Source organism: Larus michahellis, chromosome 7 (genome assembly GCF_964199755.1).
Source record: "Larus michahellis chromosome 7, bLarMic1.1, whole genome shotgun sequence".
NCBI lineage: Eukaryota > Metazoa > Chordata > Aves > Charadriiformes > Laridae > Larus > Larus michahellis.
This window is the reverse complement of record NC_133902.1, coordinates 5,822,293-5,849,965: the sequence shown is the minus strand read 5'-3', so window position 1 is coordinate 5,849,965 and position 27,673 is coordinate 5,822,293. Positions and strand designations below refer to the sequence as shown.

The window sequence follows — 27,673 nt, the reverse complement described above, 5'->3', positions numbered from 1 at the left end:
CGTCCTCCCGAATCGCCTTTATTCGTTTAAGGGCGACACTGGCAAGGGGCGGCGCCGGTTTCAGGGGTGCAGCTTACGCATGACATTTCTAATTCGATCGGTACGCGACTGAAAATCATCACGGAACTGGAATACACAAACCTCAAGCAACAAAAATCACAGAGAAGCATTTTTCCTGTTTGAACTCAAAATATTCACTGCAAGCCCCGACGTGCCTCGGCGACTGCTAATGATGCTGATTTTGCCGGCTTTTCTCTGTGACGCTTATTTAAGGTTTTCATCAAGAACGATTACAAACCAGGCAGCGTGCCTGATGTGGACAATGCTGGTAATTACTCCCTGCATTCCCAGCCCTTATCCCACTAACAAAAGCAGAGCGACTTCATTCCAACAGAATAAACCGTAAACTGTTAACTTCCAAAGGCAATTTCTCATCAAAAGCTAACTGCAAAACCAGAATAGATTTATTTCAAATAGCCTCCTGGCACCCCGGGGACAGCGCAGCTGCTACATGCCCTGAAGCACGACTCGGCTCCCGCCTGGAATGTGGAAGGCTCTGTATGCTGCCATCAGGAGATGGATACGCAGGAGCTTAGTATGAGGTGGAAACCACCGCATCAATGACGTGGCCCCCGTGAGAAATGCACCATGGGCTTCTCAAACAAACATTTCACCTCCGAAGCTGGAAAAACATCTTGGAATGAAAATAGGGTTTGTTCCAGACCAGGATATTCACGTGCTTTAGCAAAATAATTGTTCTCTTCCCAATAAACAGGCATGCACTACCACAGCTGAACTCCGATACTTCGTCACAGAAGCGGAGTGCCTGTGATACTCACAGCCGCAGCTACCTGAAAATCTCTTCTCCAAGCCGCAAATCCAGGATGGCTAAAGTCGATTAGTTAGAGAATTGGATATTCTAATAAATCTAACAACATTTTTTTCCAAGTATAACAACAACAGAGAAATGTTAAGTTTCTCCTCTTAACTGATGGCCCCTGTTTTTGAAGGCACGTGCTCAGCCTGCTCCTCACTGCACAGCCTAATTTTTTTTGAAGAACATGCCATTTGCTTGAAAGGGGAAGAGTCGCAGTAAGAGACATAAGCTTAAATCAAACAAACCGACCAGCGTGGGACATTACGGCACCCTCTTACTGGAAGGGGTAATGCAACACGTTACATAGGATTGGCATTTCCCTCAGATGAGAACCGAGGCACAAACGAGACGTCCAGTCCTTTTCTCCAGCTAAGCAGAAACCTTCTTCATTTTTCGCGCAGCAAACCATTGGTCACTGTTGTCCGCCGCCATGGCCTGCACAAAGAGAAGCATTATCGTGTCACCAGAGGCCCGGCTGCTCACACTCACCAGGCTCTCCCACAAGCCCAGATGGATCACAAGGACACTTTCTAATTTGGAGGAAAGCTATTCTAACAGGTAAGTTATTCTTTATGTAGTAGTAAGGAATACAGACACTGAAAACCAATGTTCTCTGCTGCAGCAAATAAAGAGATGATCTTTACAATACAAGAGCAAACCAGGATAGTTCAAACACAGCCTTCCCACAGAGCTCACGCTCCACACCAGAGCCCCTCTGCCTCGGGAGGATGCCCAGTTGCACTGACGTTACTGCAGCTCACAAATCATTTTCTGTAGCAACTTACACCAAAGCGTTGTTGATGTGTCCGGCAAGACACACACTACCACCCGGCTGCCCAGAGAGCAAGGCCGGAAAACTCCAGCCAGGACGCTAAGTGAACTTTAAAAACGGATTTCTTTTTCTTAGCAAGAAAGCAACCTGAGCTAAGAGACTACAGGACTTGCTTCTCAGAAAAACTCCACATAGAACAACAATTAGATTATATGGGTGTCTATAATCAGGAAGAAAACGAATGTGCAGACAGCATCACTTACATCATCTAACAATTTGTCACCATTAGGGTCCACCTTGGACAGATCTCTGAATGCTTCATCTCCCACAAAACAGATTTCATGGCCATCCTAAACCAAGTTTAACAGCAGGCAAGTTAGATAAATTACAGAGAGAAATTTAAATCAAATTGAATCACTATTTCCAATACTACTTACAGGATCAGCCAAAATAATCACTTGCACTGTGGCTTTGCCAGGTGTGTCCAAGCTAACCAGAGGTGTTAAAATTTTCTGATTCTCCTTTTTCATCAGTGCTTCGATGTTTGGCAACTGAAACAGAAAACAAAAAATCAACCCCAGTCAGATGAAGATCAGACACATTGAGGTCATTCTCATTTACAGTTCCCTCTTACCCCAACTCCATTGCATTCCCACTGGGAGAAATATAAACAAAGTACATGCTCAGTATTATTTTGTTGACATCTGAGATATTTTGCTAATACTAGAAATTAACCTCCCACTAGTCAGCTCTGGGTAATGAAAGGGATAAGGGAAATGTCATCATCACCTCTTCCTTTGCACAGGAGAAGGCAATCCGCCCAAACGCTGTCCCATGATCCACTGCTCCTCCAACAGTCTTCAACTCCAACTTACACTGGAAGAGGAAAAAAGCAAGCCTGACTCACAAGGACGCTGTTCTCAGTGCTACATTCACTCTAGCTTTTCACTGATGTGGACAATTTCATAATCACTCATGCACGTATTTCCCAACAAGCCAGGATTACCAGAGCAAACCACAGCTTTTTTTTTTTTTTTTTAAAGTGCAGGTAAGTGTACACAAGCTTTAATTTAAATGCCCAGAATTAAGTCCACAGTTGCTTTAATTAAGAGCTTTTTTCCCCTTTAAGATTTTGTTCTCACGAAATTAGAGGTTTCTATGATGAAACGCAACTCTTAAAGATCAGAACTGGAAAGTTTTCTAAGGACTAACCTGGTTATCCGCATAGCCTAGCAATACCCTTTGCTTTTTCTCATCCTTCTCATATATTTTCATCCCGAGCAAATCAGACCAGTAGTTAACAGACTTCTGCAGATCGGAGACACCCAAGGTTACCTTTAGCACAGGATCTGTAACATTACAATAATTTGAAATTAGTTTACAAATAATTATAGTTTTAAATGCACAGTTTTACATTCTTGAGAAGTAACAAAGAAATAACAAAAACATGCTCTGTTTCATAAAACACCACCGAGACAAACGCACAGCCCAGTCTAATACCCCACTTGTAAACCCCTCTTGAACACCAGTAGGAGCGAGTGTGTGTCACCTTGCTTGAGCTGTTCCTTGTCTTCCAAGTAAAACTTGTATCCCCCCGGGGCTTCAGTTTCAAAAAGACCAGCCGTGATTTCTTTGAGGGGCCACCCCATCTTCTTAGCATTGCTCACAGCCTGGCTGGACACAAGTGTTATGCCCTAGTGAGAAGAGAACAGGCAGACACAGAATTCATAGAGTGGATGCTGCCTAAGTCCTACCTTTGAATAGCCTGCCTCTGCAAATGACTAGAAACAAACCGGATTACTTTTTATAAGAGACAGACCATACGACCTCCTGAGAACCGGGTATCTTGCTCCTATGAAATAAGCAAAATTGTACTGCACATCCCACATATATTTAGAATGCATTAATCTACCCTTGTTTCACACCAAAGGGAAATGAAAAGCAAAAGAATTTAAAACTCCGATTTGACGCATTGTACAGAAGTGGAAAACTGATTTCCTCACTCTTCTACCAGGTTAGGTAGACATCTGTGGCTCCAAGCGGCTGTTTCTTGAGTCCCCACAAACTGGCGAAAGAATGAGCAAACACATTACATGTATTCATAGAAGAAATAAGAGATCTTCGCTGGCTGTCAGCTAGTAAATAACAAAGAAATAAGCAGTAACAAATAAAAGAGCGTTTTCCTACAGCAAGATCTTTCTTAGCTAACCATTCCACATCGGATCAGCCAGCAAATACCAACTCTCCTACACATACAGCAACTGAGCTGGAAGACGTTCAAGGAAGTATTTTCCTGGATCCTAACTGAGAGCACAAAGCTGCTCTAGTTTCCGCTCTTCCAACTTGGAGACAACTACAAAAGCAAGAATCAAAAGTGTTTAAGGGGCCAAACAGCATTTAAAACCCAACTGGTACAACCTATACACCGAACAGACTCCTAATCATAAAAATGAAAAAGCTTATCTTAAGAAGAAAGATTTTGCCGCTAAGCGTGGTACCTACCAGAAAGTCATTGCCCAGGCGATATTCTCCAATACCGTAATTGTATGTCAATTCTGCAACAAAGTGATCGTCTTCCGGCCCGTAGCCCACCATTGTTTTGCTCCATTTTCCATCATAAGGGCTGGAATATCCATATTTTATTGTAATAAGTATTAGAAATCAACATCAAGAACTGCAACTATTAGTGTTCCAAGGAAGAAACACATCTCTCGAGTAAACAAATGGCACAGGTAATCCAGTAATCTCCCACCAAATAGGAGCTGATATCTGTGAAGGGTTCTTATGGCAGCTCAGCACACAGGCACTTCCCTCGCCCTGTCAATAGTTTTGACCTTGGGCTGCCATCCACAAACACATGATAAAAAAAAAAAATCTACCTCTTTCTTAACAGCGCAGATTTAAAGTTCATTAGCTGCTCATTAGCTGTAATTATATGAGCACTTCCTTATTGCAAAGTAGGAAAAGTAAGCGGTTAGGCACCAGATTGTAAGGTTCGTGAATAAAGACAAAAGTCTTTGGGGCTACCAGGGGGGATTTTTAACCCAAGACCCTACATAGCCCCTTTTTAACTTACATAGCCCCATACCTACAAAAACCCTATTTAATTGAATGTAATTCCAGGAAAGCTTAGAAATAGTTTTATAAAGTTTAGCATCAGTCTATAGCGAAACACAGCAACACTTATGTTTCAATGTAAACATCTTACCTACTCAAAAAGGGTAACTGTTGATTCCGAGGGAAGCACTTAAAAAAACACAAACCAAACCACCCCCTATTTTACCTATAAAATAGGGAGATGTGCCTGGTCGTGACCGCCAGGTGTTTTACGAGAAACAACAGCCTGGGGAGGGCAGCCAGGCCCTACTCACCCGTTGCAGCTGGCTTTGCAGCCCTCCTCGAACTCCTCGTGCCTCAGCACCTGACGGCAGAGAGCCGAGAAGGAGGTCAGCGCAGAGAAGACGCCATCCTTCCCCCTTCCCCTCAGCAGCCCCTGCAAGGCCTAACGCGGCGCCGGCCGTCCCGGGCGGGGGTGAAAGCCGGAGGAGGCGGCCCAGCGGACACAGAGGAGGGGAGAAGCCCCCGTCCTCCAGCGGGGCCGGGCCGGGGGAGCCCCGGGGCGACCTCAGCTGCGGGGGGCGCCCACCGTCCCGCCCTTCCCCTCAGGCCCCGCCGCGAGCTCACCCTCATGCCCAGCAGCTCGCGGTAGAAGCGCGCGCTGCGCCCGCGGTCGCCCACTTTGAAGACGAAGTGCAGCGCGCGGCGGGCCGCCATGGCGCGGCGCTGACGTCATCCGAGCGCGACGCGCCCCCTTCACGCCGCCTCGCCGTCGCCGGGACGGTGACGGCACAAGATGGCGGCGCTGAGGAGGCTGGGCCGCTCGCTGCTGCCGCCCGGCCCCGCGGCAGCGCCGGGGGGGCGGCGAGGGGTGCGGGCGCTGCGGCGGAGCCCCGTGCGGGTGCTGCCGCCTCAGAAGGAGCAGAGGGCGGCGGCCGAACAGCGGCAGAGCCCCCGGGAGCCCCCCCCGCCCCCGCTACCGGCGGTGGAGCGGAGCTCGGCCGGGCCGGGGCTGTGGTACGAGAAGGCGGCGGCCGGTGACAGGAGGCTGGGGTGAGGCGCGGGTGGCACCGCGGAGGGAGGGACATGGGCCCCGGGCGCGCTTTGGGGCCGCAGGGAGCTCCGAGCCCCCGGTGGAACCCAGCGACGGCTGCTCGGTGTCACGTCTGCAGAATTTGGGGCAAATTCCGACACTTGGGGGTTCTGGACAGAGACTGATACTGTAATGCCATTTACAGCCGGTCTAAGCATACCCGGCGGCCTTCTGAGTTCCCAGTAGCTGGCAAACCTCAGACTGAGGGTGGTGTTAACCATCACAGCCATTTTCTCTGATTAACTTCTCTGCAGAAAAGTGGTGACTATTGCCAAGTCGAAGAAATTTCGGGATCACCACGGGAAGGTTCTGCTGGAAGGTCACAGACTGATCAAGGACGCCCTGGAGGCAGGAGCCGTGCTGCAGACTCTCTTCTTCAGCACGGTGGGGCACCTGAAGGAGCTGCCCGAGGCTCAGCTAAAACGAGCCAACTTAGTTAAGGTGAAATTTGAAGACATTAAGAGCTGGTCTGACCTCGTGACTCCTCAGGGGCTTATAGGTAGGTTACCATGGAAACAGCCACAACACTGCTCAAAAGGAAACTTACTTCACAATAAGTGGATAATGACTATCTCGTCATAACCTTCCCCTAGACGTTCTGGCAGTGTGTCAAGAGTGGTATAATCTGAGAGAATTCCTTTTTTCTTTGGCCTACTGTGGTAAATGTGAAAGTAGCTTTTAGAGCGTACCGAAGGTTCTAATGCTCATTTTTAATAATGTGCTGCTTAAGCTTTGCTGGGAAAAAGTTATCCTTGTGAAGTGACAAACTCTTCTCAAACTTCTCTTAAGCAGTGCTTTTCCTAATGCTTTCTCCAGAACCAATTTAGTAAGATTTGGGCCAACTAAGTGAGAGACAGCTCTCTCTTTGGGGTGTGTTAGTCATAAGCCTGTCAGCACTTTGTCTCCTCAGGGATCTTTTCCAAGCCCGACCATGCCAAGTTGTCGTACCCTACTGCTCAGCTAACCAGCTCCTTGCCACTGCTCCTCATCTGTGACAATATCCGAGATCCGGGAAACTTGGGGACTATTCTGAGATCTGCAGCAGGAGCAGGCTGTGAGAAAGTGCTGCTCACCAAAGGTAAGAGCTTTTCCCTGGGGAAAAAAAGTTCAGTTTGAGTAATTTGGAGGGTAAGGCAGAGAATAAGTGGTGCTTGAAGATGTTGTTCCCACGAATTTGTAAGCAGTGCCTGGCACTGACACAATTTGCTGTGAGCAGCAGCTGCTGAATCCATCTTTTTTGGAGCTGCTGCACTGTTGCCGTTTTCTCCCCTTCCCTCTCAGGCTGTGTGGATCCGTGGGAGCCAAAGGTGCTCCGTGCAGGCATGGGGGCTCACTTCCGTCTGCCCATTGTCGCCAACCTGGACTGGGAATCTGTTCCCAGCAACCTTCCTGCCAGCGTCCAGGTCTGCGTGGCCGACAACAAAGACGGAGGTGCTCAGGCTGAGACTGTGCCTGTGCTGAGGAGAGCCAGCGGGGCTGGCTCTGCTCCTGGCAACCTGAAACCTCCTGTGAAATCCAAACCCAAGGCCGCTCCTGAGTGCGAGAATGAGGAGGGAGTGACGAGTGCCTGTGTCCCAGAGCTGGCTGGGCAGTATTACTATGAAAACTGGACACAGACTCCAGTGGCAGTGGTGATCGGTGGAGAGACCCATGGTCTGAGTCCAGACGCGCTTCACCTCGCAGCCAGCACAGGGGGGAAGAGACTGATCATTCCTGTGGTGCCAGGCGTGGACAGCTTGAACTCTGCTATTGCTGCTGGCATTGTGCTGTTTGAGGGGAAGAGGCAGTTGCTGCGGAGGCACAAGCAGGAGGACGAAAGGCAGAAGTTCCCTATAGTGGGCTAAACTGCTGAAGTTTGGGTGCTGAAGAAGCATCTTTTCCCTTTGGCATGCTGTAGAGTTAATAAAAGAGCAGCTTGGGCTGTTTGGTTTGTAGTAAATGGGTATTAAAGAGCTCTGTCGTTGGCAGAGCTGTGCCTGGGTCAGTGCGTGGCTCCTGGCCGAGCCTGTGGGCATTGCGGCCGCACGGTGATGCTAGTGAGAAGGGAAAGGGCGGCGGGTGGGGGCTCTTGCCTTGTGGGTAGCCAGCTCCCTGGCTTTTCTCCCTCAGATCTGGGGAAGCCTCAGATCCCTCCTTGCAGGGTCAGGGGGCAGCTGCCACAGCTGCGTTTGTTTTCTGTCTCTGTTGTCCTGTTACCACACTGAAATCATGTATATAGTCTACTTGAGAAATACTCAGAGATGGAGATTCAGCCTTCTCCATGCCCCGGCACCTGTATCTGAGCAGCACGCAGCGCTGCCTGGGCTGGGTGTGCAGTGTGCTGTCAGACAGCAGCATTACCTTGAGCCTGGAACTGCTCCAGTTGAACAATTCCATCTCCAGAGGCCCGTTCCACCCCAGTCTCATCTAACTGACCCAAAATGACTCGATTCTCAGGCAGAATATTGTTGCTTTGCTCCAGTTCCTACCAAGTGGCTGTTGCAGTGCTGAGCTCACTGCCAGCCTGAACTACAACATTTGGAGGGGAATATGGGTTCTCCCTCCGAAAAAAGAACCAGCTGCTGCTGCGTGACTAAATGCGACAGACCCTGTGGTCTTTCATACCACAAACCTGTTGCAATTGTTCTCGAACCAGCAGGCAGCCACTGAGCACAGGCAGTGTGTGCCGTGGGTGGTGGGGGGGCCTGGAGGCGCCGCTGCTGCTCAGCTGCTTCCACACAGCTTGAGTCCGGCCCCACACAGCCCTTAACCCTGCAGTGGGTTAACTCACTGAAAAAGCTATTTCTCCAAAAATCTCCCGTAAACGCGATACGAGCTCATTAGGGTCAATTTAGGGTGGGCTGCTCCCAGCAGCTCCCAGCGCTGTTGTGCTCCTGCCCTCTCTGGCTCAGGGACTGGGGAGCCAGGCAGTGTGGCTGCTCCTCCAACAGCTCACCAGTCAGTTAGTCACCACCGAACACGAGAGCTTCTGAAACATGTAACAGACAGGGTGGATTTATACAGTTCCTGCCTCGCTGAGCTGGCGGCTTTTCCCTGCTCCTGCCAGCGTGGGTTGCTGTGATCGAAGGGGAGAGGCTGTACCACCGCCATTGCTGACTAACAAGCTGAAAGGGAGAAGCAGTGGCTTGCACAACACCCGTTATTCAGCACACCACCACACACGCCTCCGGGACACCACCCTCCTGGGGATGCCGGCGGAAACCATCACAGCTGCTGCTGTGTCAAGTAAGGGCCAAAGGGGACCCTCGGCTCTGGGGGGAGCTGTGAGTAGAGGCCATGGGGTGGGTGGGCGCAGCGCGGGGAAGCGAGGCCGCGTTCCCCCCTCCATGGTGTCTCCCAACAGCTCACAGGAGTCACCATCCCTGAGTGAGGTGCAGCAAATAGCCATGGGGGGGGCGGAACACATGATCCCAGCTCAGCCGCGACAGCACCGGGAGCTGCCGGCACCGACACCTACCCCATGGGGTCTGGCTGGGGAGGCTCCTCTTCCCACACAGGTCTCAGGCGGTCTCCCTTCTCCCTGACGGCAGGACACGTCAATCGGCACCTCCAGGGACGAGGTTATTATAACGGTTTTATTACAAAGTTCCAATCACCATGTACAGTTTTTACAATGTCACTTTTCGGGGGCTCGGCTGTGCTGCTTGGATTAGGGAGGGATTTTTTTTTTTGTTGGGTTTTTTTGGTTATTTTTTTTTAAAGAACAGCACCATTAATGTTGGGTTTGGGACACACCTACGAAAAAACATCTCAATCAACTAACATAGAGGGGAGAGGACAATTCATACCAGAGAGAGGGGCGAGAGGGGAAGGGGAGAGCACAAGGGAGAGACGGAGAGGTGAGGGCAGCCCGATGGTGGTCCTCCTCCTGGCTCAAGAGAGGGAGGGAGGGAACATCCACCCGTCGCAGGTGGGTGACCCCCCTGAGAGGCACAGCCAGCAGCACCTAAGGCTGTCGGTGCTTGGGGTGGGAGGTGGGAAACCCACATGGAAAGGTCTCACCCCCAGGAGGCAGAGCCTGGCTGCACCGTGGTCTTTCAGAGGTTGTCAGCAGTTAAGACTTTGTCTCGGCCTCGTCAGGGCACTCGCATGGGAAAGCTGGAGGGGCCAGGGGCGAAGGGGACAGTTTCCTTATTGCTTCCTTAAAGTCATTTAGTCAGCAGGGGTGGTAGGAAAGGAAAGAAGAGGGAGAAGGAGAAGAAAAGAGCCCCGAGAACCCCATCCACTGCCTGATGCATACGTTGGGAAGAACACCATGCAAAAAGATTTGCCTGCTAGCTAGTGCCGTGTATAAAGTAACGATACGGTAACAGTTCTGGCCTGGTTATTAGAGAATATATCACCATGAAGCACAAGCGAAGTCTCCAAACGCCAACGACTCCCTGCTGAAAGTGCATCTCAAGGAGTTTGCTTAGGAGAAGGATTCACTGCGTAAAACAAGGCACCACAAGAAGGTTGGATACTGGGTCGGGCGTGAGGACACGCTGGAGAATCCACGAGCGGCGGAAGAGAGACCTAGTTTTAAATAATGTCTGTTGGTGCAGAAGCCCCCTTAGATGGGCTCGGGTTTTAGCTTGTCTGCTAGAAAGTCGCTGACAAAGGCTTCCACGATCTCGGGCGTGATCTCCTCCACATCCATCACGTACTTGGCGCGGGCGGACATGTCCAGGATGGTGAGCAGGGGCGCAGCCTCGGGCAGGTTGGTGTAATCCCGCAGGGAGTCGGTCATGTCGTCCTGGAGGCCCAAACGAGAAGGAGAGAGGAGCCATCAGCACAACTAGGGCAACCAGGAGCAGTTTGTTGCTTCCACACCGTAGTCCAGCCCACCAAGTATCTCCCGAGTGCTTGGGCCTTGCACCAGCATTTGGCAGGACGACGAGCGCAGCAGGCAACACCCGCCTTTCTGCCTGCTCTGCATCAAAACCAAACCGGGCTGATTTATCCCCGCTGGGATGGAACCACACACTCCTGCAACCCTTTCCACACAGGGCACAGCTCCCAGCACCCCCAGACTGACCCACCACCCTGGACCACCCCAGAGCCTCTGGGAAAGGAGCACATGTCAGCATCTGCAGCTCAGGAGCTGGGAACGACTGGATATCGGGACTCGCCTGCCCTCTGCCAGCACAGCCATGGCCTTGCTGCTCACTGGGGCGGATGCCGAAGGGACCTGGAGCAAACTAGAAAATGGGAATGGGACGAAGGCCCATGCTTTGAGCCAACACTGAAACCCCACTGGCAGGTCCAAGTACAAACGCTGCAGGGCTCCCTCGCAGCGAGCTGCTCACTGGGGAGAGGGCTGCCTTCCCTTTGGCCTGGCACTGGGCAAAGGGGAAAAACCACTCTGTCTCTGCTGGGGATGCGCAATGCAAAAGCTGCTGCCAGGGCAATTCACGATTCACCTCCCGCTCCTGGCCAGGCCCACTACGTGCGGCATCCGAAACGGGGAGTGTGCCTCCGAGCCCCTTCCCAAGGGCAGTAATAGAAATCCATCAATCCGGTTAGCGGCTGGTGGCTCTGCGGCGCGTGGCCACGGCCGGCTGGGTAACTCCTGTCGCGCCTCCCCTTCCATTGCAGGGGTTTCTGGCGCAGCTGGACCACGTGGCAGGGAAGGGTGAGCGGGGCTGGGGCGCTCGGCAGCCCCCCACCCTTCTCGCCTCCCAGCTCAGGTGTCGCGATGCCTCATCCTTTATCCCATAGCCGCAAAGGAACCAAAAAACGTTTTTAATCAATGCAAAACCAGCCCAGACGGTGCTGGGAGAGGAATGGGAGGTGCCTGCTCCAGCCATGGCTGAGCTGCTTTGTGCATGGGGGCCAGCGGAGACCTGGGGCCAGCGCTCCCGGCTATTGAGGTGACGGATGAATGGGACGTGCTGGACGCTCCCCATTCTTCGGCCCGGCCGCTGCAGGGACGTCAGGAGCTGGATGAATAGCAGCAATGTTTCAGGGAGGAAAACGCTTCACAGGCTCTGGGGGAGGGGGGCAGGTCCTGGACCCTCCCAAACCAGCCTTTCCAACAAGGGGCTTATTCAGCGGTGCGGGGCCGAGCTGGGATGCTCGGAGACCCATTAAGGCGGTGGGAGTGCGAACGCCTGCCTGGAAGGGGCCAAATGGGCTGTGGGAGGTGGTGGTGGGGGATTGCCTAGCAGGGGGGGCCAGGGTGCGGCGGTGGGGACCCGTTTGTGCGCAGGGCGGCTCCAGAGGGCCCTGCTTGCAGCACACTGCGGCTGTGACGTGAGCATGGAAGGATGGAGCAGGCGCACGGACACGCAGCTGCTGCCACCTGCCCAGGCAGCACCTCGGGAGGGGAACCGCAGGTCTGGGGGGGGCCTGGGAGCTTTTTCAACCCTCACACAAAACCTTTCTCATTTTCAAGCCTGCCGCAGGGCAAAGTGTCTGCATGGGGGGAAAGGGAGGCCAGAAGCCCCATTTTCTCACTTCCCATTTTCTCCAGCAGATCCCCAGCTCCAAGCACTGCAGCCCGCATGCGCCCCCCAACACCATCACAGCCAACAACATCATGGTCAGCTCAGGAAACAGTCCTAATTTCACAGGGGGACAGGCGAGTGACGTGCCCAGCCGAGCCCCGGGGCAGGGCAGAGCGGAGCTGGGCCGGCAGTGGGAGCGCAGCCACATGCCGCAGCCTCTGCCCACTCCCAGGGGCGGTTTTGTCCGGCATCACCCGCCTGGCACAGAAACGGGCCCAGCCCCTGGGATTAGGGATGCCTCCTGCAGGCACCTCTTAGGGAAGAGGCCGGAGCGCGGGTCCCTGTCCTCCTCCCGGGGTGGGAAGGAAGGCAGCAGCACCTCAGCGAGGAGGGCAGAACCGGCTGGGCTGAAACCCAAACCCCGGCTCTTCTCCCCCTGCCCAGGCACGTTTCCTTCCTGCACAGCCTCAGGGTTCGAGGGGGCAGCTGGCAGCTCCCTCCCACCTCCCCCAGCCCCTCTCTGCCCAGCCCCAGCAGTTCCCTTGCCCGCAGGCTTTTCCACCTCTGAGCAAACGCAGCTGGGACCCCTTTGCCACAAGTAATATCCAGCAATAAGCACAGGGGACTGAGACAGGACTCAGGGCTGGTTTTGCCCCACGGTCCCCGACTAGCCACAGTAGCCGTGCCTCAGTTTACCCACCTGAACAATGGCGACAGCCGTACCCAACCCAGCTCAGTCCTTGTAGAAAGACACGGCAGAATACAGCCCCATGCCCTCCTCCCGCTTACCTCGCCTGCCACAAAGAAGAGCAACGGTGCCTCCTCCTCTTTGGCTTTGTACTTGGCGATGATTTTTTCAGCTATGGGCTGAATCAGTTGTTTTGCTGCCTCCGACTCTCCATCATCTTCTGAATCTGCAGGGCACAGAGGTGGGGAGACAAAACAAAAGAGGCAAGGCAAAAGGGAGGTTAGGATCAAACAGATGCAAACCGGCCGGGCGCAGGCAGCTCTATCCCACAGCACCACCGCGGAGGAAACCAGAGCCCGGATGCACAGCACAAACTTCAAAGCCACATGGCTCTGTAGCAATTAGGGAGCAGCTGAAACGCGCTTTTCATGTGAGACAGAAACACGTAACAGAAGAGCAGCTCCTGCTCCCCAAATACTTCACCGCTCACTCCCCTGGTGCCGTTGCTGAAGCGCAGGGACAAACAGGCACAAAAAAGCCGCTTTGCAGTTTGAGAAGTGTCGGCATGTTTTGAAGACCAAACGAACGCGCTGATCTGAGGCTGCCTGCCACCCCTGCCCGCCACCCACCATCCCTCCGCCTCAGGACGGCTGCTCGACAGCTTTTCTGCTCGAGTCTCCGCAGCAGCAGCACTGTGAAGGCAGCTTTGATTTGACAGAGGTAGAGTAGAAAGAGATGGCAACATCAATCAAACGCCAGCCACCACTGAAGTTCAAATACTGAGCTGGAAAGAGGAAAGACTGCGTCCTTGAGCAGCATCGAGATGAAACGATTTCAATTCGGGGACAACTTTTAGCATTAAAAATAAAAAAAAGTAAGAAGGCAGAAGAGAGGTCCCATGTCTCCTGGTCACCTGCAGCCCCTGCAGCTCTCGTGGTCTCTGCTGTAACCACCCGACACGACCGGTCCAGCCCTGGGCTGGGACAGGCACTGCCCACACCCAAAACGCTCTCTGCCCTTGCTCTGCACTTCCCTGCTCTCCTCTCTGGCTTCTCCAAGCAAAGCAGGGGATGCCAGAGATGCTGCATTTTGGGGTCTGCCCTGCATGTGCGACAGTGATAAATACGTAGAGTTGTGGCGTACCTGCAGGGATTGATTTTTCTACAAACAAGCGCTGCTGGCGGCACTCCAGGCAGCCCTGCACACTCTGGCTAACCCAGCTCTAAACTCTCCGGGGGCGGATGTAGAGCGGTCAGGATTTATTCGCAACAAGCTCTTGCTAAACCTGCCTTCTCCTGCCACTGCCTTCTTCTGGGGGTGCTGCTGCTCGTGCAGCAAAGGCACCAGTCTGATGGGGGGGTCTCCCAGCAGGACACGGTCCAACGAGGAGCCCCCATCCCCGACACCTGCCTCAGTGCAGCACCAGCTTTTGTCTCAGCCCCAGCACACCGCTGGCACATTTCACCGAGGCCAGGCATCCCCTCAAGCGCCGAGCAAGAGCCCCAGCCGCTGGCCGGAGAGCGCTCTCCTGACGAGCTGTTTGCAACAAGGTGATAGAAAAACTTTGCTCAGAGCAAGATAAAAATAACTCTTTCCAGAGGCCTGCCGCGCCGGCCCCAGTCAATCACGCTCGGCGTGGCCAGCCGGTCCTCCCCGCGCGAGGAGAGTATTTTTGGCTCTGCACTCACGTCCCCTGCTGGGCTATGCTGAATAAATAATCAGGGTCAAAAGGAAATCTGGAAGGGAAGAAAGGAAAGAGCGAGAGCCGTGTTATCAGTGCTGCTTCTCACAAAGGGCGTGCGAGGAAGCGGGACACAAGCCCTGCCCTGGGCCAGCCCCCTGCACAATCCCGGCACGCTCGGGCCAAGGGGGGCTTCTTCAGCAAACCCCCACCGAAGCTCTGAGAGGGCTCAAGGGACAGCCACCCTCCCCCAAGAGCACAGGACCCCTCGGCTCAGTCTCTGGGATGCTGTGGACCCCTCTGCTGCACCCCCGCCCCCCCGGGGCTCAGCCTGTAGCACAGCTCATCCCAGGCATAGTCCTTGCCTGATTTAACTGTCTGTTGCTGGCAGGGAAGGGATGAGGAACAAGCCAGCTCTGCTTCAGATGAGCTCTAGGGCTGTTTCCAACCACGGCAGAGCTTCATGTGTGGGTTAGCAGTAGAAGAGGGACAGGGGCTTTGGGGAAAAGCTTGCCCTGTCCTGCAGCCAGCACCCCACAGCGGGAATACCCAAGGACCAACACAGCACAAAAGAGGCTCCTTGTGTCTGTCTCAGCCCCGCTCAGCCCAGGGATTCAAGCCCTGAGCTGTGATTTCCAGCACAGAGCTGTAATCCCTCCCAGAGACGCTTCCTCTGCCTTCTCTGGAATGTCACATGTGCATGAAGTCCCTGCTCCAGAAAGGCCTTTCCCATCTCCACCACCACCGGCCATAACAGCCTATTTCTCATACTCCCCAACACCTCATCAGCATTCCTCTCCACAGCCGCCACTAAAGCACCTTTGATATGACAGCTCCTCTCCACAGCAAATCACTACTCCATCGCATCCCTCAGGTCGCTGGGCTGGAGCTGCAGGAGACCCGCAGGCAGGGGCAGGCTCTGGCAAAGCTGTGAGCGGCGGCTGCCCCTTTCTCTGGTATGGGGCAAGGCTCCAGGTCTGCCAGCCCCCTTGAATCCCTCGAGGGGACTCCATGGGGAACTAGCTCTCCCCATGGAGACACGTGAGCACATAGCCCTGCTCTCGGTGATGGAAACGGGTTGATGTCCCTTCCTATGGACACTGTCACCACTGGAGGCAGGTTCTCAGCCCGGTGGCCAGCTCTAGCTGAGCTGGCAGGTAGCCCAGCCCCCTTCCCGAGCACAGGCTCTGCTTTCAAAGCAGCGATGCTCCATACCTACAAAGAGAACGAGGCAGGGGCCCTCATTCAGCTGCACAGCGTTGGAGTCCGTCAGCTCCAGCACGGGCTTGGGGTGCCAGGGGAACTCGCGGCATTCGATGTCGTTCAGCACCTCCACCCGCCCCTGCCGCGTGATCACATCCCCCTTGGGGTCCAGGACGATGAGCGTCGGGATGCCTGCAACGGAAGAAAAACAGGAGGGATCAGCCAAAACGCGAACCGGCCAGCGACAGGGCGTGGGGAGAAAGGCCTTTTCCTATCGCCTCCGGCTCTGGCAGGAGCCCAGCGAGCATGCTGCCTCTCCACAGCTCATACATGGAGTGGGAATCGTGGTCCCTGGATCCTGTTTCCGTCCCAGCAGAGTGCTGTAATTCAGCAGCCGGAGCAGGAAGCTGGGAGACAGGCTCTGGCATTGCCTGCCCTTTCCCTGCCCGAGCGCAAGCAGGGATCACCACCATCTGGTGCTCCTGGATGCAAACCCCACCGTAACATGCCGGGACCCTCCTTGCAACCTCCCCCTTGCAAAGTGTCAGACAGACGTGCCTCCTGCGCAGGAGGCAGAGCAGCGCTGCCACGCAGGCACCACCGCCACAGCACCGAGACGTGGCTGCCACTGAAAAAGCCCGGTCCCTGGTTCGCAGGAACACACGCAAACCTTTTTGCAGGGCGGACCGCAGGCAACGGCGGCCAGGAAGCAGGGTGTGTTCCTTCCCAGAAGGAACGCCATATATTTTAGCAGCCACAAAATCCTCCATGAACCCCCACGCCCCTCCAGCACTAAGCGCTAATTGCCCAGCCATTTCTAGAGGACAGGGACGTGTCTAACAAGTCATGAACATTATTACCTGGTTCAGACACTGTTTCACACCACCCGAGCCCAGCAAGCCCTTGGCAGAGCAAGCCCTGGGCCACCCCGGGATATACCCTCAGGAGCCCAGCGGACTGCCATGCCGAGAGGCTGGGATGGACGCGGGTCTGGGTCTGTCGGAGAATGGTTATGTGGGGAAGAGGAGACTCCTTTGCACGCTGGTGCCGGATCGTGGATCTCAAGCACAAAACCAGCTTCTTTTCCCCAGCTGGGGCCTGGAGCTGCTCGTTACTGAGGGCAACACACCTCTGCCAGCCCTGGCACAGCACCAAGCAGGCGCCCTCCTGCCCCCAGGATGGAGGTCCCGGGTTATTCCTTTCTGCAGTTTGGAGTCTTGGGAAAGGGAGGAACGCATCCACTTTGCTCATTAGGGGAAAAAAAACCCAAGAAGTAAATCAGTTCAGTATGTCCCTCTATACGAAGAGGGACAGTACAGAACTGCCATAACACATCCCTCCCGAGACTAACGAAGCTGTGCAGGAACATCCAGGATCTACTGGATCATGGCACTGGACAGGATGGGGCTTGGGGGACATCTGATGAGATTCTGGCCTTTGGGACACAGCAGCGTTTTGCCTCGAGCTACGGATCTGCAAAGCCCTGTCCTAAAGGAGAAGCCTTTATAAGGGAGGCGAACACACTTGCAACAGAGATTTGGTGCAAGTCACTTATTCACATGTGGCCGGGCTGGCAGCGGGGCAGAGTGGACACCAGCTGGTGACCGTCCCATCTGATAAGACACCGACAAGGCTTTCCGGCCACGGGTGAGTCAATAGGACTGGCTCATGTCAGTGACTCCATCTGGAAAGCACACCATTCCTCTCTCATCAATGAGACAAAGAAACATCCCAAAGGAAGAGGGGCGAGTTTGGGAGCAGGCCCCAGCAGAGGAGTGAAGTGACCAGTGTTAGTGCCAGGCGCTGCTGTCTGCTTCTCATCACCCAGGCTTCCATCCGCTCGCCATCCGGCATCTCCTCCTTCTCCCAGCAACAAGCCCCAAACCACAACCGGCAAACCGAGGCAACTCAAATCCTCCTGCCCTCATCCAAAGGTTCATTTTAAGCTCATCTGTTAGAAATACGCTGCAGAGCCATTCTCTGAGCAGGGGGGACCCAGCGTGCTTGCCTCCTGGCAATGAGCTCCCATGTTTGTACAACAGTGGGTTACTCACAAGCCCTCTGAATTCTAGGCATTTCTCTAGGAAATACACGGACGTCTGTCTGTCCCACGCCTGCCTGCAGGTTCGGGCGAGCGGCCACATTCCCCTCATTCCAGCCCGGCAGCGCCGTTCACATTCCTGCCCCTGAGCAGGGGCTGCGAGCACCAGGCTGGTGCAAGAGCAGCAGCACAGGAACGCCCCAATGGCTGGCCTTGCAAATCCTAAGGGCATGCCAAGAAAACCATTTTGTATCACAAAAAGGCTTATTCATTACCTGCTGGTATTCAAAATAGCTCTAGGGCAGGGATGGGTTAAACGGGCTGGAAGGAATTGGGAAATCTCACTCTGGCCCTACCCTGCAAGGCACAAACTACTACTGAAGCCAGGAGAAGCACACAGGGATCAGCATCCCAAATGATTCGGATCTTTATCCATTTATGATTCCCAACCGTGTCCCAAATGGCTGCTTTTCCATCCTCTCCAGACCTGTACTACACATGAAGGACAGGCTAGAAATGTGGGTTCAGCTCGGTACCCCGCCAGTCAGCCTGAACAACGCAGCATGCCAAGGCAGAGATTTCAAACGAGCTTTGCTGATCTGGGAATATTAAGGGCCCAATTTAGTCACAGATCGTTGTGTGATCCCACAACTATCCGGGATTTCATCCACTATTCAAAGCATTTCGACTCTACCCAATTTGCGTGTGCGGAGGCACACCCCAAAGCACCCAGCCACTAACACCTCCAACTGCAAATACAAAACTGACTCAGAAAACAAAGAGTCTTTAAGATAATTCATCCCGGGTTTAGCATGCTTGGAAAATAGAAGCAACACATCAGAAAACGTGGGGCTGGGTTTCCAGTCTGTTAGGAAGTGCGTGACATGCGCTGGGTCAATCCCCGTGCCTTTTACCCAGCATCAGAGGTTTCTCACCAGCCATGAAGCTCTGGTTTCCTTTCCGGACCTGCCTGGTGAGGGCTGAGGCTGCCGCGACCCATCTGCTCCCGGTCCCGAGCATCGCTGCCCTGTCTCCTCACCCCCTTCCTGCGCACCCCTGGCCGGGTCCCTGGAGCGAGGACACAGCCTTACCAGGCTCATGGTGGCATCCCATAGGATCACCTTGTCTTCCCAGGTGAACCCTGTTACTGCTCCCCTGGCAAACACGTCCTCTTTGCACGGGACACAGACCAGCAGGACCAGGGGAACCGTCCTTAACCTTATTCACACCCACTAACCCCGATATTTCCCCCTCCCAGTCCCTCCCTCCCTATTCATCCCAGCCACTATTTGTTATTTTAGTGCCTTTTGGGGGCTTTGGTAATTGCCATGAGTCATAACATCAGAATTTACTTATCAAGAAGAATCACAGATCAGACACTCTGCAATGAATATTGTATAAGCTTGGATAAGAATTAGCATAGACGGGCTCAGTTTGATTTTATGCATTAGAAAATGGATTCAGTCCCCACGGGGCCAGCTTTTTATGCAAACACAGGGGCCAAATGATTTGCTACCGAACCTGACAATACATTTACTTACTTATATATTAGAACACATACCAGACGCAGAAATCTCACCTGCATTAAGTCTGCTGGGTGAGTAATCAAAATTGCCATGAAGCAAACACTCAGAATACACAAACCACAGGACAAGTGGTGGGGTTTATTGCTGCTTTTTCACCTTTTCAGAAGAAAGTTCCAGAAATCTGGTACGAGAAACCTCCCATGACAGTGACTCCCAGGCTGCTCCCACCAGCCAGGCTGCAAGAGCGACCTGTGGGTGTCTGGGCTAAAGCATGGGGCAGGGGCAAACAACAGTTTTTGGAAGTTCCCCCAAGGGGCTGCAAATCTCGAAGAGACGCCACGGAGGGAATATTCAGGAACCTAAAGTCTCTCGTAAGATGCACAACAACAGGGGACAATTCTCATCTGAGCATAACATTTATCACCCCTCCCCATCCCATCGCTAATGTGAGAGGATTTTAGGGAAGGCCAGACCCCGCAGACCAGGAGCTGCACACACAATGGAGAATTATTTCTAAGCAGCCAGGACACAAGGCACGACTCTCTCCCAGGATAGTGCTGCACCCAGAAGCAATTTAATATAGGTGGGTACGGTACAGCCCACTGACTGCGCATGGGTTATGAATAGAGACATTCAAGTAAACCCAAATAAAGGCCAATAACTCAACTTATATTTTACACTGAGTTTTTGAATGCTGTAGGGGCCAACACAGGACTAAAACAACAGGAGATCTGACTCTCTTGCTGCTTCCTACTACTCAGGGAACTTAGAGTGGCTGGGGAAGACAAGCTCTTCTGTTGTTTCAGCTCCCAGCCTTAGAAAAACCAGTGGAAAAACCACCCCACGTGCATGCCGTGCTCACAACCAGGATGGCAACCTGGACACTGAACGGGCTACAAGCTCTCGCTGGTGCATAGGGTGCAGCTCCAAGGGGGGGCTTCGAAGAGGCTTGGCAGCATCAGAGCCACGCAGCTGGGAAAAGGCAGGTCAGATTGCCTGGATCAAATTTTTCATTTAGGTGGAATAACCACCAGTGGTGATGAGCTGAGCTCTGTTGGCAGAAAGCTTTTGCTACAGCTGGTGGGGCAAGCTGCTGCAGAAGCCTGACTGCCAACGGACGGGCAATCCCAATGCTGTCAGGGAGGATCCCGCGTCGCTGCCTGTGTAGCGGTCAAGGACAACCCGGAGTCCGTGGGGACCAGCACAAGGGTTTCCCTCCAGCCCTCTCCCTTGTCTCCCAGCACCCTCCCTGCAGCACCCTGCTCTACCCAGGGCCATGGTGAGTAAACAGAGCCCAGCCCAGCCTTGCAAAGCCTGCGCAGTGCCCGCGCGGGAAGAGGGGTGGAATGCTTACGGCGCAGGGTGCAAACTACCCTGTCTCCACATTTCAATGCGACTTCGCAGGATCACAGTTCATCCTCACGGAAAGGTTCCCACTTTACAGGAAGACCAGAAGCAGAAGGGTCTGCACTCAAACATGCCCAAATCCCAGGCTCAGCATCCCTGGGCGGGCAGCTGAAATGCAGGGGTAATATGGGAGCTTCCCTGGCAGAGGAAGGGATCAGGGTGCAGGGGAACAGCAAATATTTACATTTTCAGATCAGCACACAATGAAAAGAGATATTTAAGGAACCAGCGGCTGGAGTTAGAGGGAAAGCTGTTGTCACTGTTTCCTTGGCTACAGCATGCCTGGTGCTCAAGTATCCATGTCTGGACACCTTATTTACAGAAAGTCCCAGTGAAACTGGCAGCCATCCTGCAGTGCTCAGCTGAAACTGGCACTGGAGAGGTTTGTGAGCGGGCTGGGGAAAAGACGGATGAATTTGGAAAGGTCTTGCCTCACGGGAAGGTAATTAAGCAGCAAACTGATGGCTATTTAAAGCAGGTGAATCTTTATTCTTGGTTTAAGGTCCGGGAACAGAGCTGAGTGACAACACCTAAGGTCACCCCAGAAGGCATGTTTGGAGGACAGGATTATTTCTCCTGTCCCTCTCCCCAGGCCCTTGACCACCTTCAGCAACACTCCTCCTCCCCTGCAGACTGCATTAACCCTCTGCCAGCCTGTGCCCACCCCACTGATGCCGCATGGAAATGGCTAAGAAACAGGCATGTTGCAGCAAGACCCTTTAACCACAGGGAGAAACTCTATGTACGCGCAGAAGACCTCCTTGCGAGCTATTCACCTTGTACGTCCCTATGCTGAAGTCTGTCCCCTGCAGGAACAAGGTGCCAGTCCCCAGGAGGGCTGCTGTGAGCTTTTATCGTCTTCGGGACGCTTTGAAGCCACCCAGACAGACAGAGCCTCTCCCCTGCCCCTCCGAGCAGCCGGGGCTGCTGGAATTCTGGCACTGGCACATACAGTAAAGGCGAAGCCATGGTTTACATCAAACACACACTCTTCTGTAATTCATGTCACTAACATAAACCAGATGCCATCTTCCTCAGTCTCCGCAGAGAATGATGGCCTGCCTTTGCGTTACATAAAACAGCAAGAAAATGAAATTTAAACCTTCAAGAAAAAGCAAAATAAATAAATCCGTAATTAGGCAAAAAACATCCAAGCCAAAAACAGCTTCCAAGTTTCCAGGAAGAATTAGGTTGTTTATGGAAGTCCTGTTTCAACTAACAGCCTGCCTGGCAGGTGGTAGGAATGTGAGTTTGTGGAGAGCAGAAACATGAAGCGGCTCTGCCTGGGGCACTATGCTTTGCTTTGCCATTTTCTTGTTTTAGTTAAACAAGAGGAGACATTACAAATATTCAACAAAAGGAGCAGAAAGGAGAGCTGTGCATCAGTGCGGCCTTTCCTACCTTGTATGCCATAGAGTCGATTCAGGCGCGACCGTCTGGCCTCGTCGGCGTACGGCACAGCTACCCAGGGCATCTCGCTGAAATACTGCTTGAAGGAGTCCTCTGACCTGCGCAAGGGGAACAGGGTATGGGATCCAGGGTGCAGCTCCTCCGCCTGCAAGCCTCTTTCCTCTGCTCCTCATTACAAACCTGGCCTGCGAAGCCCTTTGTCCCTTCCATCAAAGCCCACCAGCAAGGGCTGCTGGCAGACACAACCCGGGGAGAGCGAGACCGGATATAAATCCCCCAGTCTCTCAGGAAGGGGCCCATGGTGCATTTTTTTCCCCATAAAATATTTCAAATTCTCTAGTGCATCTGAATGTCAGCCCATGGTGACAGCAGCAGCAGCTCAAGCATCCTTCAGACCTCAGACCCATGAGCCACAAAGCAAAATACAGAGCTGCTCCACAGACGGAGCCAGCTCTCAGCCCCCCGCTGCCCTCGCTGACCCCGCTTTGCACTTCGCTGCTGGGCAGAGGACAAAGGACTCGGGCAGCCTTTCTGATGCCAGCTGCAACCTGCTCTATCCCAAATCCAATTTCCTCCTCCAATCAAACCGGCAATGCTCACAGCCTCCCAGCTTGGGGGCAGCCAGCTCTGCCCGCACAGGCTGCTAGCGATTCCTTACCTGTCTGCACTAACGAAGAGGATCTCAAACTTCTGGCCCGCCTCCTTGATTTTCCGATAGGACTCCACCAGGACCCTTGTGAGGCTTCGGCACGGCGGGCACTGCAAAACGCAAGACAGGCATAAGGACATCGTCTCCTCCACAGGGCCAGACCCACACCCAGCAGACCCAGATGACCTAGTGGCCACAAAAAGATAGACGTGACCTCATCTCCACTAGAGTGCTGGGCAGCAGCCCTCAACGTGGCTGAGGTTTATGGCCCGTAAGTTGCCAACAAAACCTCTTCCGTTTTTAAAATCTGACCACTCTTCCCCTTCTGAAGGGGCAGCTGAGGATGACAGGCCACTGCAATGCTGTGGCTTATTCCAGAATGGCCGGAGCGTCTTCACTGGTTCAACACCAGCCAGCCAGCGGTCCACATAGCTCTGCAGCAAGAGCTGCAATGGCATCCCCAGAGCATCTCCCAGCCTTGCCCAAATTGCTCTGCAAAGCACCTACTACTCACCCAGTGCGCGGAGAAATAGACCCCAACGTGCGAGCCCTCCAGGGCGGTGCTGTCTAGCGTCTGGCCGTTGTTCCTTAGCAGAGGCCCAGCAACAACTTCACTGAAGGGTTTTGGCCCCCAGGGGAACTCCAGACCTGGACAGGGATTGGGATGAGGGTGGAAAGAAGACACAAAACTTCAAGATGCTCATGCAGCATTTACAGATTCAAGACATTCCACCAAAAAAACCATCCCACCTTCTGAAAAGATACGAGGGAGCCAGGAAAGCCAAGCTGTGCACCAGAACCAGGGCCACCTCTTTCTCGCAGGTGGGCTGCACCCTCACTCGAGTCGCAGCACCTCTGGCCTGACAAAGCCTGCTGGGATTTTGTGCCCAGTGAGGCCTCTTTTCCTTATCTATAGCGTTTGTTTTAACAACAGAGGGCAAGGTGGTACGTGCTCAGGAATGCAATCAGACTATCATCTGCCTTATACTGATACTAACCATATATTTTCTATATACATACTTATTTATTTATAAAACCTTATATATGTGTAAATGTTGGTTTACATATATATATATATATATAAAAAATACTATATATAAACTAAACTTAGACTAACCCTCTGCACCCCAAAGCAAGCATGTGTGCGTACACACAAACACACGCTCTGAATCATCTGCTGCCAGCTCCCAGAGCAATCAATCCACGTACTGAGCCAGCGAGGAGGAAACATCACAGATGGCTCAGGTCACAATGTCTACTTGCTGCACAGTTCCTGCCACCTGAATTAAAGACTCAGTCACCGTGCTCTGTATCTACTGCATGAAGAAACGAACGGTCGGTAATGCGCGTGCATGGACAGCCTAGCAATTGGATGATGGGTCTGAAGAATCTACGAGGAAGGAACACATTTTGCTCGTTTTGGTTTTTTTGCAAATTAGAAGAAGATGGATTTAACATCAACTCCCAGTACAGTAAACCTCAGAAGCGGAGAACAGTAGCATTTTTCTGTTGCATTTGTAAATAATAGGGAATTCATTTATCCTAAAAGAGCGTGATGTCAGTGATAAAGTCCCACTCAGTATTTTGGAAGGATTCTGCTCCCAAGGTATGGTAAGTCTGGGCCCTTGGTCTGTGTGCCTCCATCAGGGAAAAATCCAAATGCAATGTTTCAGTTAGTCTAACTTTTTCCTCATTAGCACTTCAGACAAAAATCCTGGAGGGGAAATCTTTGTTCTTTTCAACAAGTAAAACCAAAACACAAGATCTGGCAGGAACGATGCAGAAAATTTTATGCTGAAAATAATACAGTGCCTTGATTAGTTAAGTATGACAACAGTTGTTTGTTTCCTTTTTTTTTTTTCCCCCTCCAAGGCAATTAAAAATGAACTGAAATGAAAAGGCAGCCGTGTGCCCGTGTTTCTATGGCACACAGGACTCCAGGTCTCACCTTCTGGGTCATCTCGGATTACCAGGAGGCCGTTCCTGCAAACCACCTTCCCAGTGGAGGCATCGATAAATATCAGGGAAGGAATGTTGGAGACTCTGTACTTGTTCCACAGCTTCAGCTGCAAAAGAGATTGGGAGGGGAGAGGAGAAAGGTAAACTTATCAGTGTGAAGAGGCAGATCTTTTCACACCAGAGGTCAGGGCTAAGCACAGAAACAGAGCTGGTACTTCAGTAATGCATATGAAGGCATGTCAGGGCATCTCTCCAGAGCGGCTGGACCGACCTGGACCTCCAGCGCCCACAGAGACACAATGTGCCAACACCATCCCCTGGGTACCGTGGGCGAGACCAGCGTTTGTCTCATGCCTGTTGCAGGCTTGCCCGCGAGCGCAGGTAAAGCTTCTCCTCCTCCTGCGTTTGCCTCTTTGCAAGTAAAATGTGGGTAATATTTACCATACTTTGAGGTCTTTGTTTAGAAGACATGGTAAGCACAAATACTTTTAATGCCACTGCTCTGAAGCAATTTGTAATACTTCCCTGGCTGCTTCCTCCCCTCCCATTTCAGTGTTCATTAAACAAACCAGCAAGCCCTGCCAAGACACAGCCACGCTGAAAACAAGGCCAACACACAGAAACACAATTCCTCTGCGCATGGGGCTTCCCGGGTTTGTTCCCAGGAGCTGATTAATGGGTTTGACATCAGCCTGGTGGCCGCGTAGCCCAGCTCATCTATCCCACACTGCCAGCCTCGCAGAGGTCCCCGCCGGCTATGGGCAGAAGCCATGCAGGCTGCAATGGCCACATTTTGGGTGTCCTGGTCTAGGTGTTGCTGTCTGATGGTCTTCACATTTTGCAGCGAGCTCAGCTCCACACAGCACCAGTGACAGAGTGCTCTGGGTGTCACACAGCCCTGGGATGACATTTCTCAGCATACACTTCTGCCACAGGGTAATTTTGAGCTTAACCCGAGCTCACAGGGACGGGGAGGAATGAGACGATGACAGCGGCTGACACAGCCACAGCCAGCCTACACCTGCAGGCTGGAGGAGCCGGTCTCCCCGCCCTGCACCAAGGAGCTGCTGCAATCCCTGCATTTACTTACGTTTTACATTTCTCCAAGCATTTCAACCTAAACAGCCCAGTGGTGAATTATCAAACTCTTAAACAAAAGCCAAACTATAGCCGAGAGCCAGAGGGGAAGGAAATGAATCACCGCCTTTCCCCTAACGTCAAGCACCGCTCTGCGAAGCCTCTTGGGCTCCGGGTGTTTACAACTTGCTTGGGTTTGGAGAATAAAACCCAGCCAAGGGAGAAGGACAGGAGGGGACCACTGAGAATCCCACCCAGCGCCAACATGAGGGTTTAAGCACAAGACACGGAGAAACCCTCACGCGACATGCTGCTGCTTCCACCAGTAGCCGACGTTGAAACTGGACCCACGTGCTTTCCCAGAGAAAGGCCACATCCCTGATTTCCAAATAGAGACAACCCCATTTCCCAAGATGGGAATGATCTGAGGAACCAGGCAAATGAGGGCAGGACTGGGATGCAACGTGCAGACAGAGCAAACCGCATCCTTTGGTTTGCTCACCAGAGATTGCACTGAGGGGAAAATCACATCCACATTCAGGTTTTAATGGCACTGTATTAAATACTCCCTCCAACACCTTTTTATAAAAGATATACCTGGATGAGTGATACGAGCCAGCCTGCTTGCAAAGGGGGTGTTAGCAAAACTCTCTTGGGTCTGAAGGAAAGTGTTAATACTGCTCTAGGAAGACCATTAACCTCCATCTGCTAGGACACAGAGAAAGGCAACACTCTGTGTCCTGCCCACCAGCCTTCGATTTCCAATAGACATATTTCTTGGGACGAGACGACTTATTCACAATGACGATTCACAGACCAAATGGCCTTGGGCATGAAAAAGAGGGGGAAAAAAAAATAAATCATACTAAATGCAAACCAGCCCCCTCACAATGAGTGCCTTCAAACCACCGAAGGTAAAATCCACTTCTGTGAAGTTTAAAGGGTAGGGAAAAGCTCTTTATAAGGATCACAGGCATTTAAGAGGGTGTTGCAAACAATGAGGAAATTACAACTAGCAATTGGATCGTTCTCTTTAAATAGCTGCTTACATTTCACTTCATTTTGCGAAGTCCTTTGTATACAGCCAGCAGCTCCCCTGGGGCACCACGGCGGCTCCCAGCAGTTTTGCTTGGCTGGGGAAGCGGCAGGGTCTGTGCTTCAGAGCCAAGAGGCTGCATGGACTGGCCGTGCTCAGAAGGACAGGGCTGGGACGCCCCAGATAAGGGGATAAGACCAAGCCAAACCCGCTCTCGCTGGAAGCACTGGCAGCCTACGGGGTCCAACAGACCTGTCAGCTCTCGCCAACAACTGGCCCTGGGTATTCTCAGGACACGCATGCCATCGAGCCCCACAGGGCTCAAACTGCCTTTGCTGAGACTAGTCTTGGCTGCCCAGACATCTACGGTACAGGTAATCCACAATCCAGATGTTCTGTCCCCATGAAATGGAGAGTTGCCACTTCTAACTCGTCATTGAGGGTCCACAGGAGAATGCCTCAAGCAAACTTGAAGCTACTTGTGTGCTGAAAGGGTCAAAAAGAATCAAAAAAGGTCAACAGGACATCTGCTGCTGCTGCTGGAGGAGCGCGTTCATCACTGTGCTCTGTGATTTGAACCCAATGAACATCATGTCACGCTCTTGGGTGAACGAGAAAAAACAACCAAAACAGCCAGGTTTTACCTCGCGCCTTTGCAAAAGCTGCAAGCACCACACAGCTCCCAGCCACCACCACCCAGCCAGCCCCGGGTCACCCCACACCTTCCAGAGCTTCACGCGTGCTCAGCAGTGCTTACTACGCGCAACCC

The 27,673-nt window shown here is 52.8% G+C and overlaps 3 protein-coding genes across 3 annotated transcripts in view; 1 reads left to right on the top strand and 2 right to left on the bottom strand.

The window, feature by feature from the left end:
- Window positions 1-2: 2 nt before the first annotated feature.
- On the bottom strand, window positions 3-5,510 carry GLOD4 (glyoxalase domain containing 4). The gene is made up of 9 exons (XM_074594320.1): window positions 5,334-5,510; window positions 5,021-5,070; window positions 4,152-4,272; window positions 3,199-3,343; window positions 2,862-2,998; window positions 2,439-2,525; window positions 2,087-2,200; window positions 1,913-1,999; window positions 3-1,312 (listed from the first exon to the last, which is right to left on the bottom strand). The coding sequence occupies exons 1-9, from the start codon at window positions 5,421-5,423 to the stop codon at window positions 1,247-1,249; spliced, it is 897 nt and encodes a 298-aa protein (XP_074450421.1). The 5' UTR covers window positions 5,424-5,510; the 3' UTR covers window positions 3-1,246.
- Window positions 5,480-7,782, top strand: MRM3 (mitochondrial rRNA methyltransferase 3). The gene is made up of 4 exons (XM_074594318.1): window positions 5,480-5,759; window positions 6,054-6,298; window positions 6,710-6,877; window positions 7,081-7,782. The coding sequence occupies exons 1-4, from the start codon at window positions 5,503-5,505 to the stop codon at window positions 7,641-7,643; spliced, it is 1,233 nt and encodes a 410-aa protein (XP_074450419.1). The 5' UTR covers window positions 5,480-5,502; the 3' UTR covers window positions 7,644-7,782.
- A 1,572-nt stretch (window positions 7,783-9,354) lies between these two features.
- NXN (nucleoredoxin) overlaps window positions 9,355-27,673 on the bottom strand; it is a 53,351-nt gene continuing 35,032 nt past the window's right edge. Inside the window, exons 2-8 of the mRNA XM_074595400.1 lie at window positions 24,781-24,898; window positions 23,347-23,480; window positions 22,842-22,942; window positions 22,175-22,281; window positions 15,812-15,991; window positions 13,017-13,141; window positions 9,355-10,534 (exon numbers count right to left, since the gene is read on the bottom strand). Coding sequence (XP_074451501.1) covers window positions 10,352-10,534; window positions 13,017-13,141; window positions 15,812-15,991; window positions 22,175-22,281; window positions 22,842-22,942; window positions 23,347-23,480; window positions 24,781-24,898 — 948 coding nt within the window. The 3' untranslated portion in view covers window positions 9,355-10,351. The remainder of the gene's footprint in view (window positions 10,535-13,016; window positions 13,142-15,811; window positions 15,992-22,174; window positions 22,282-22,841; window positions 22,943-23,346; window positions 23,481-24,780; window positions 24,899-27,673) is intronic.

Coding starts and splice junctions, on each gene's coding strand:
- GLOD4 (XM_074594320.1), bottom strand. CDS start 5,423: ATGGCGGCCCGCCGCGCGCTGCACTTCGTCTTCAAAGTGGGCGACCGC. Junction 2,526..2,861: donor TAGGCTATGCGGATAACCAG/GTTAGTCCTTAG, acceptor TTCCTCTTCCAG/TGTAAGTTGGAGTTGAAGAC. Junction 2,000..2,086: donor TGATTATTTTGGCTGATCCT/GTAAGTAGTATT, acceptor AACTTGGTTTAG/GATGGCCATGAAATCTGTTT.
- MRM3 (XM_074594318.1), top strand. CDS start 5,503: ATGGCGGCGCTGAGGAGGCTGGGCCGCTCGCTGCTGCCGCCCGGCCCC. Junction 5,760..6,053: donor GCCGGTGACAGGAGGCTGGG/GTGAGGCGCGGG, acceptor ACTTCTCTGCAG/AAAAGTGGTGACTATTGCCA. Junction 6,299..6,709: donor GACTCCTCAGGGGCTTATAG/GTAGGTTACCAT, acceptor TTGTCTCCTCAG/GGATCTTTTCCAAGCCCGAC.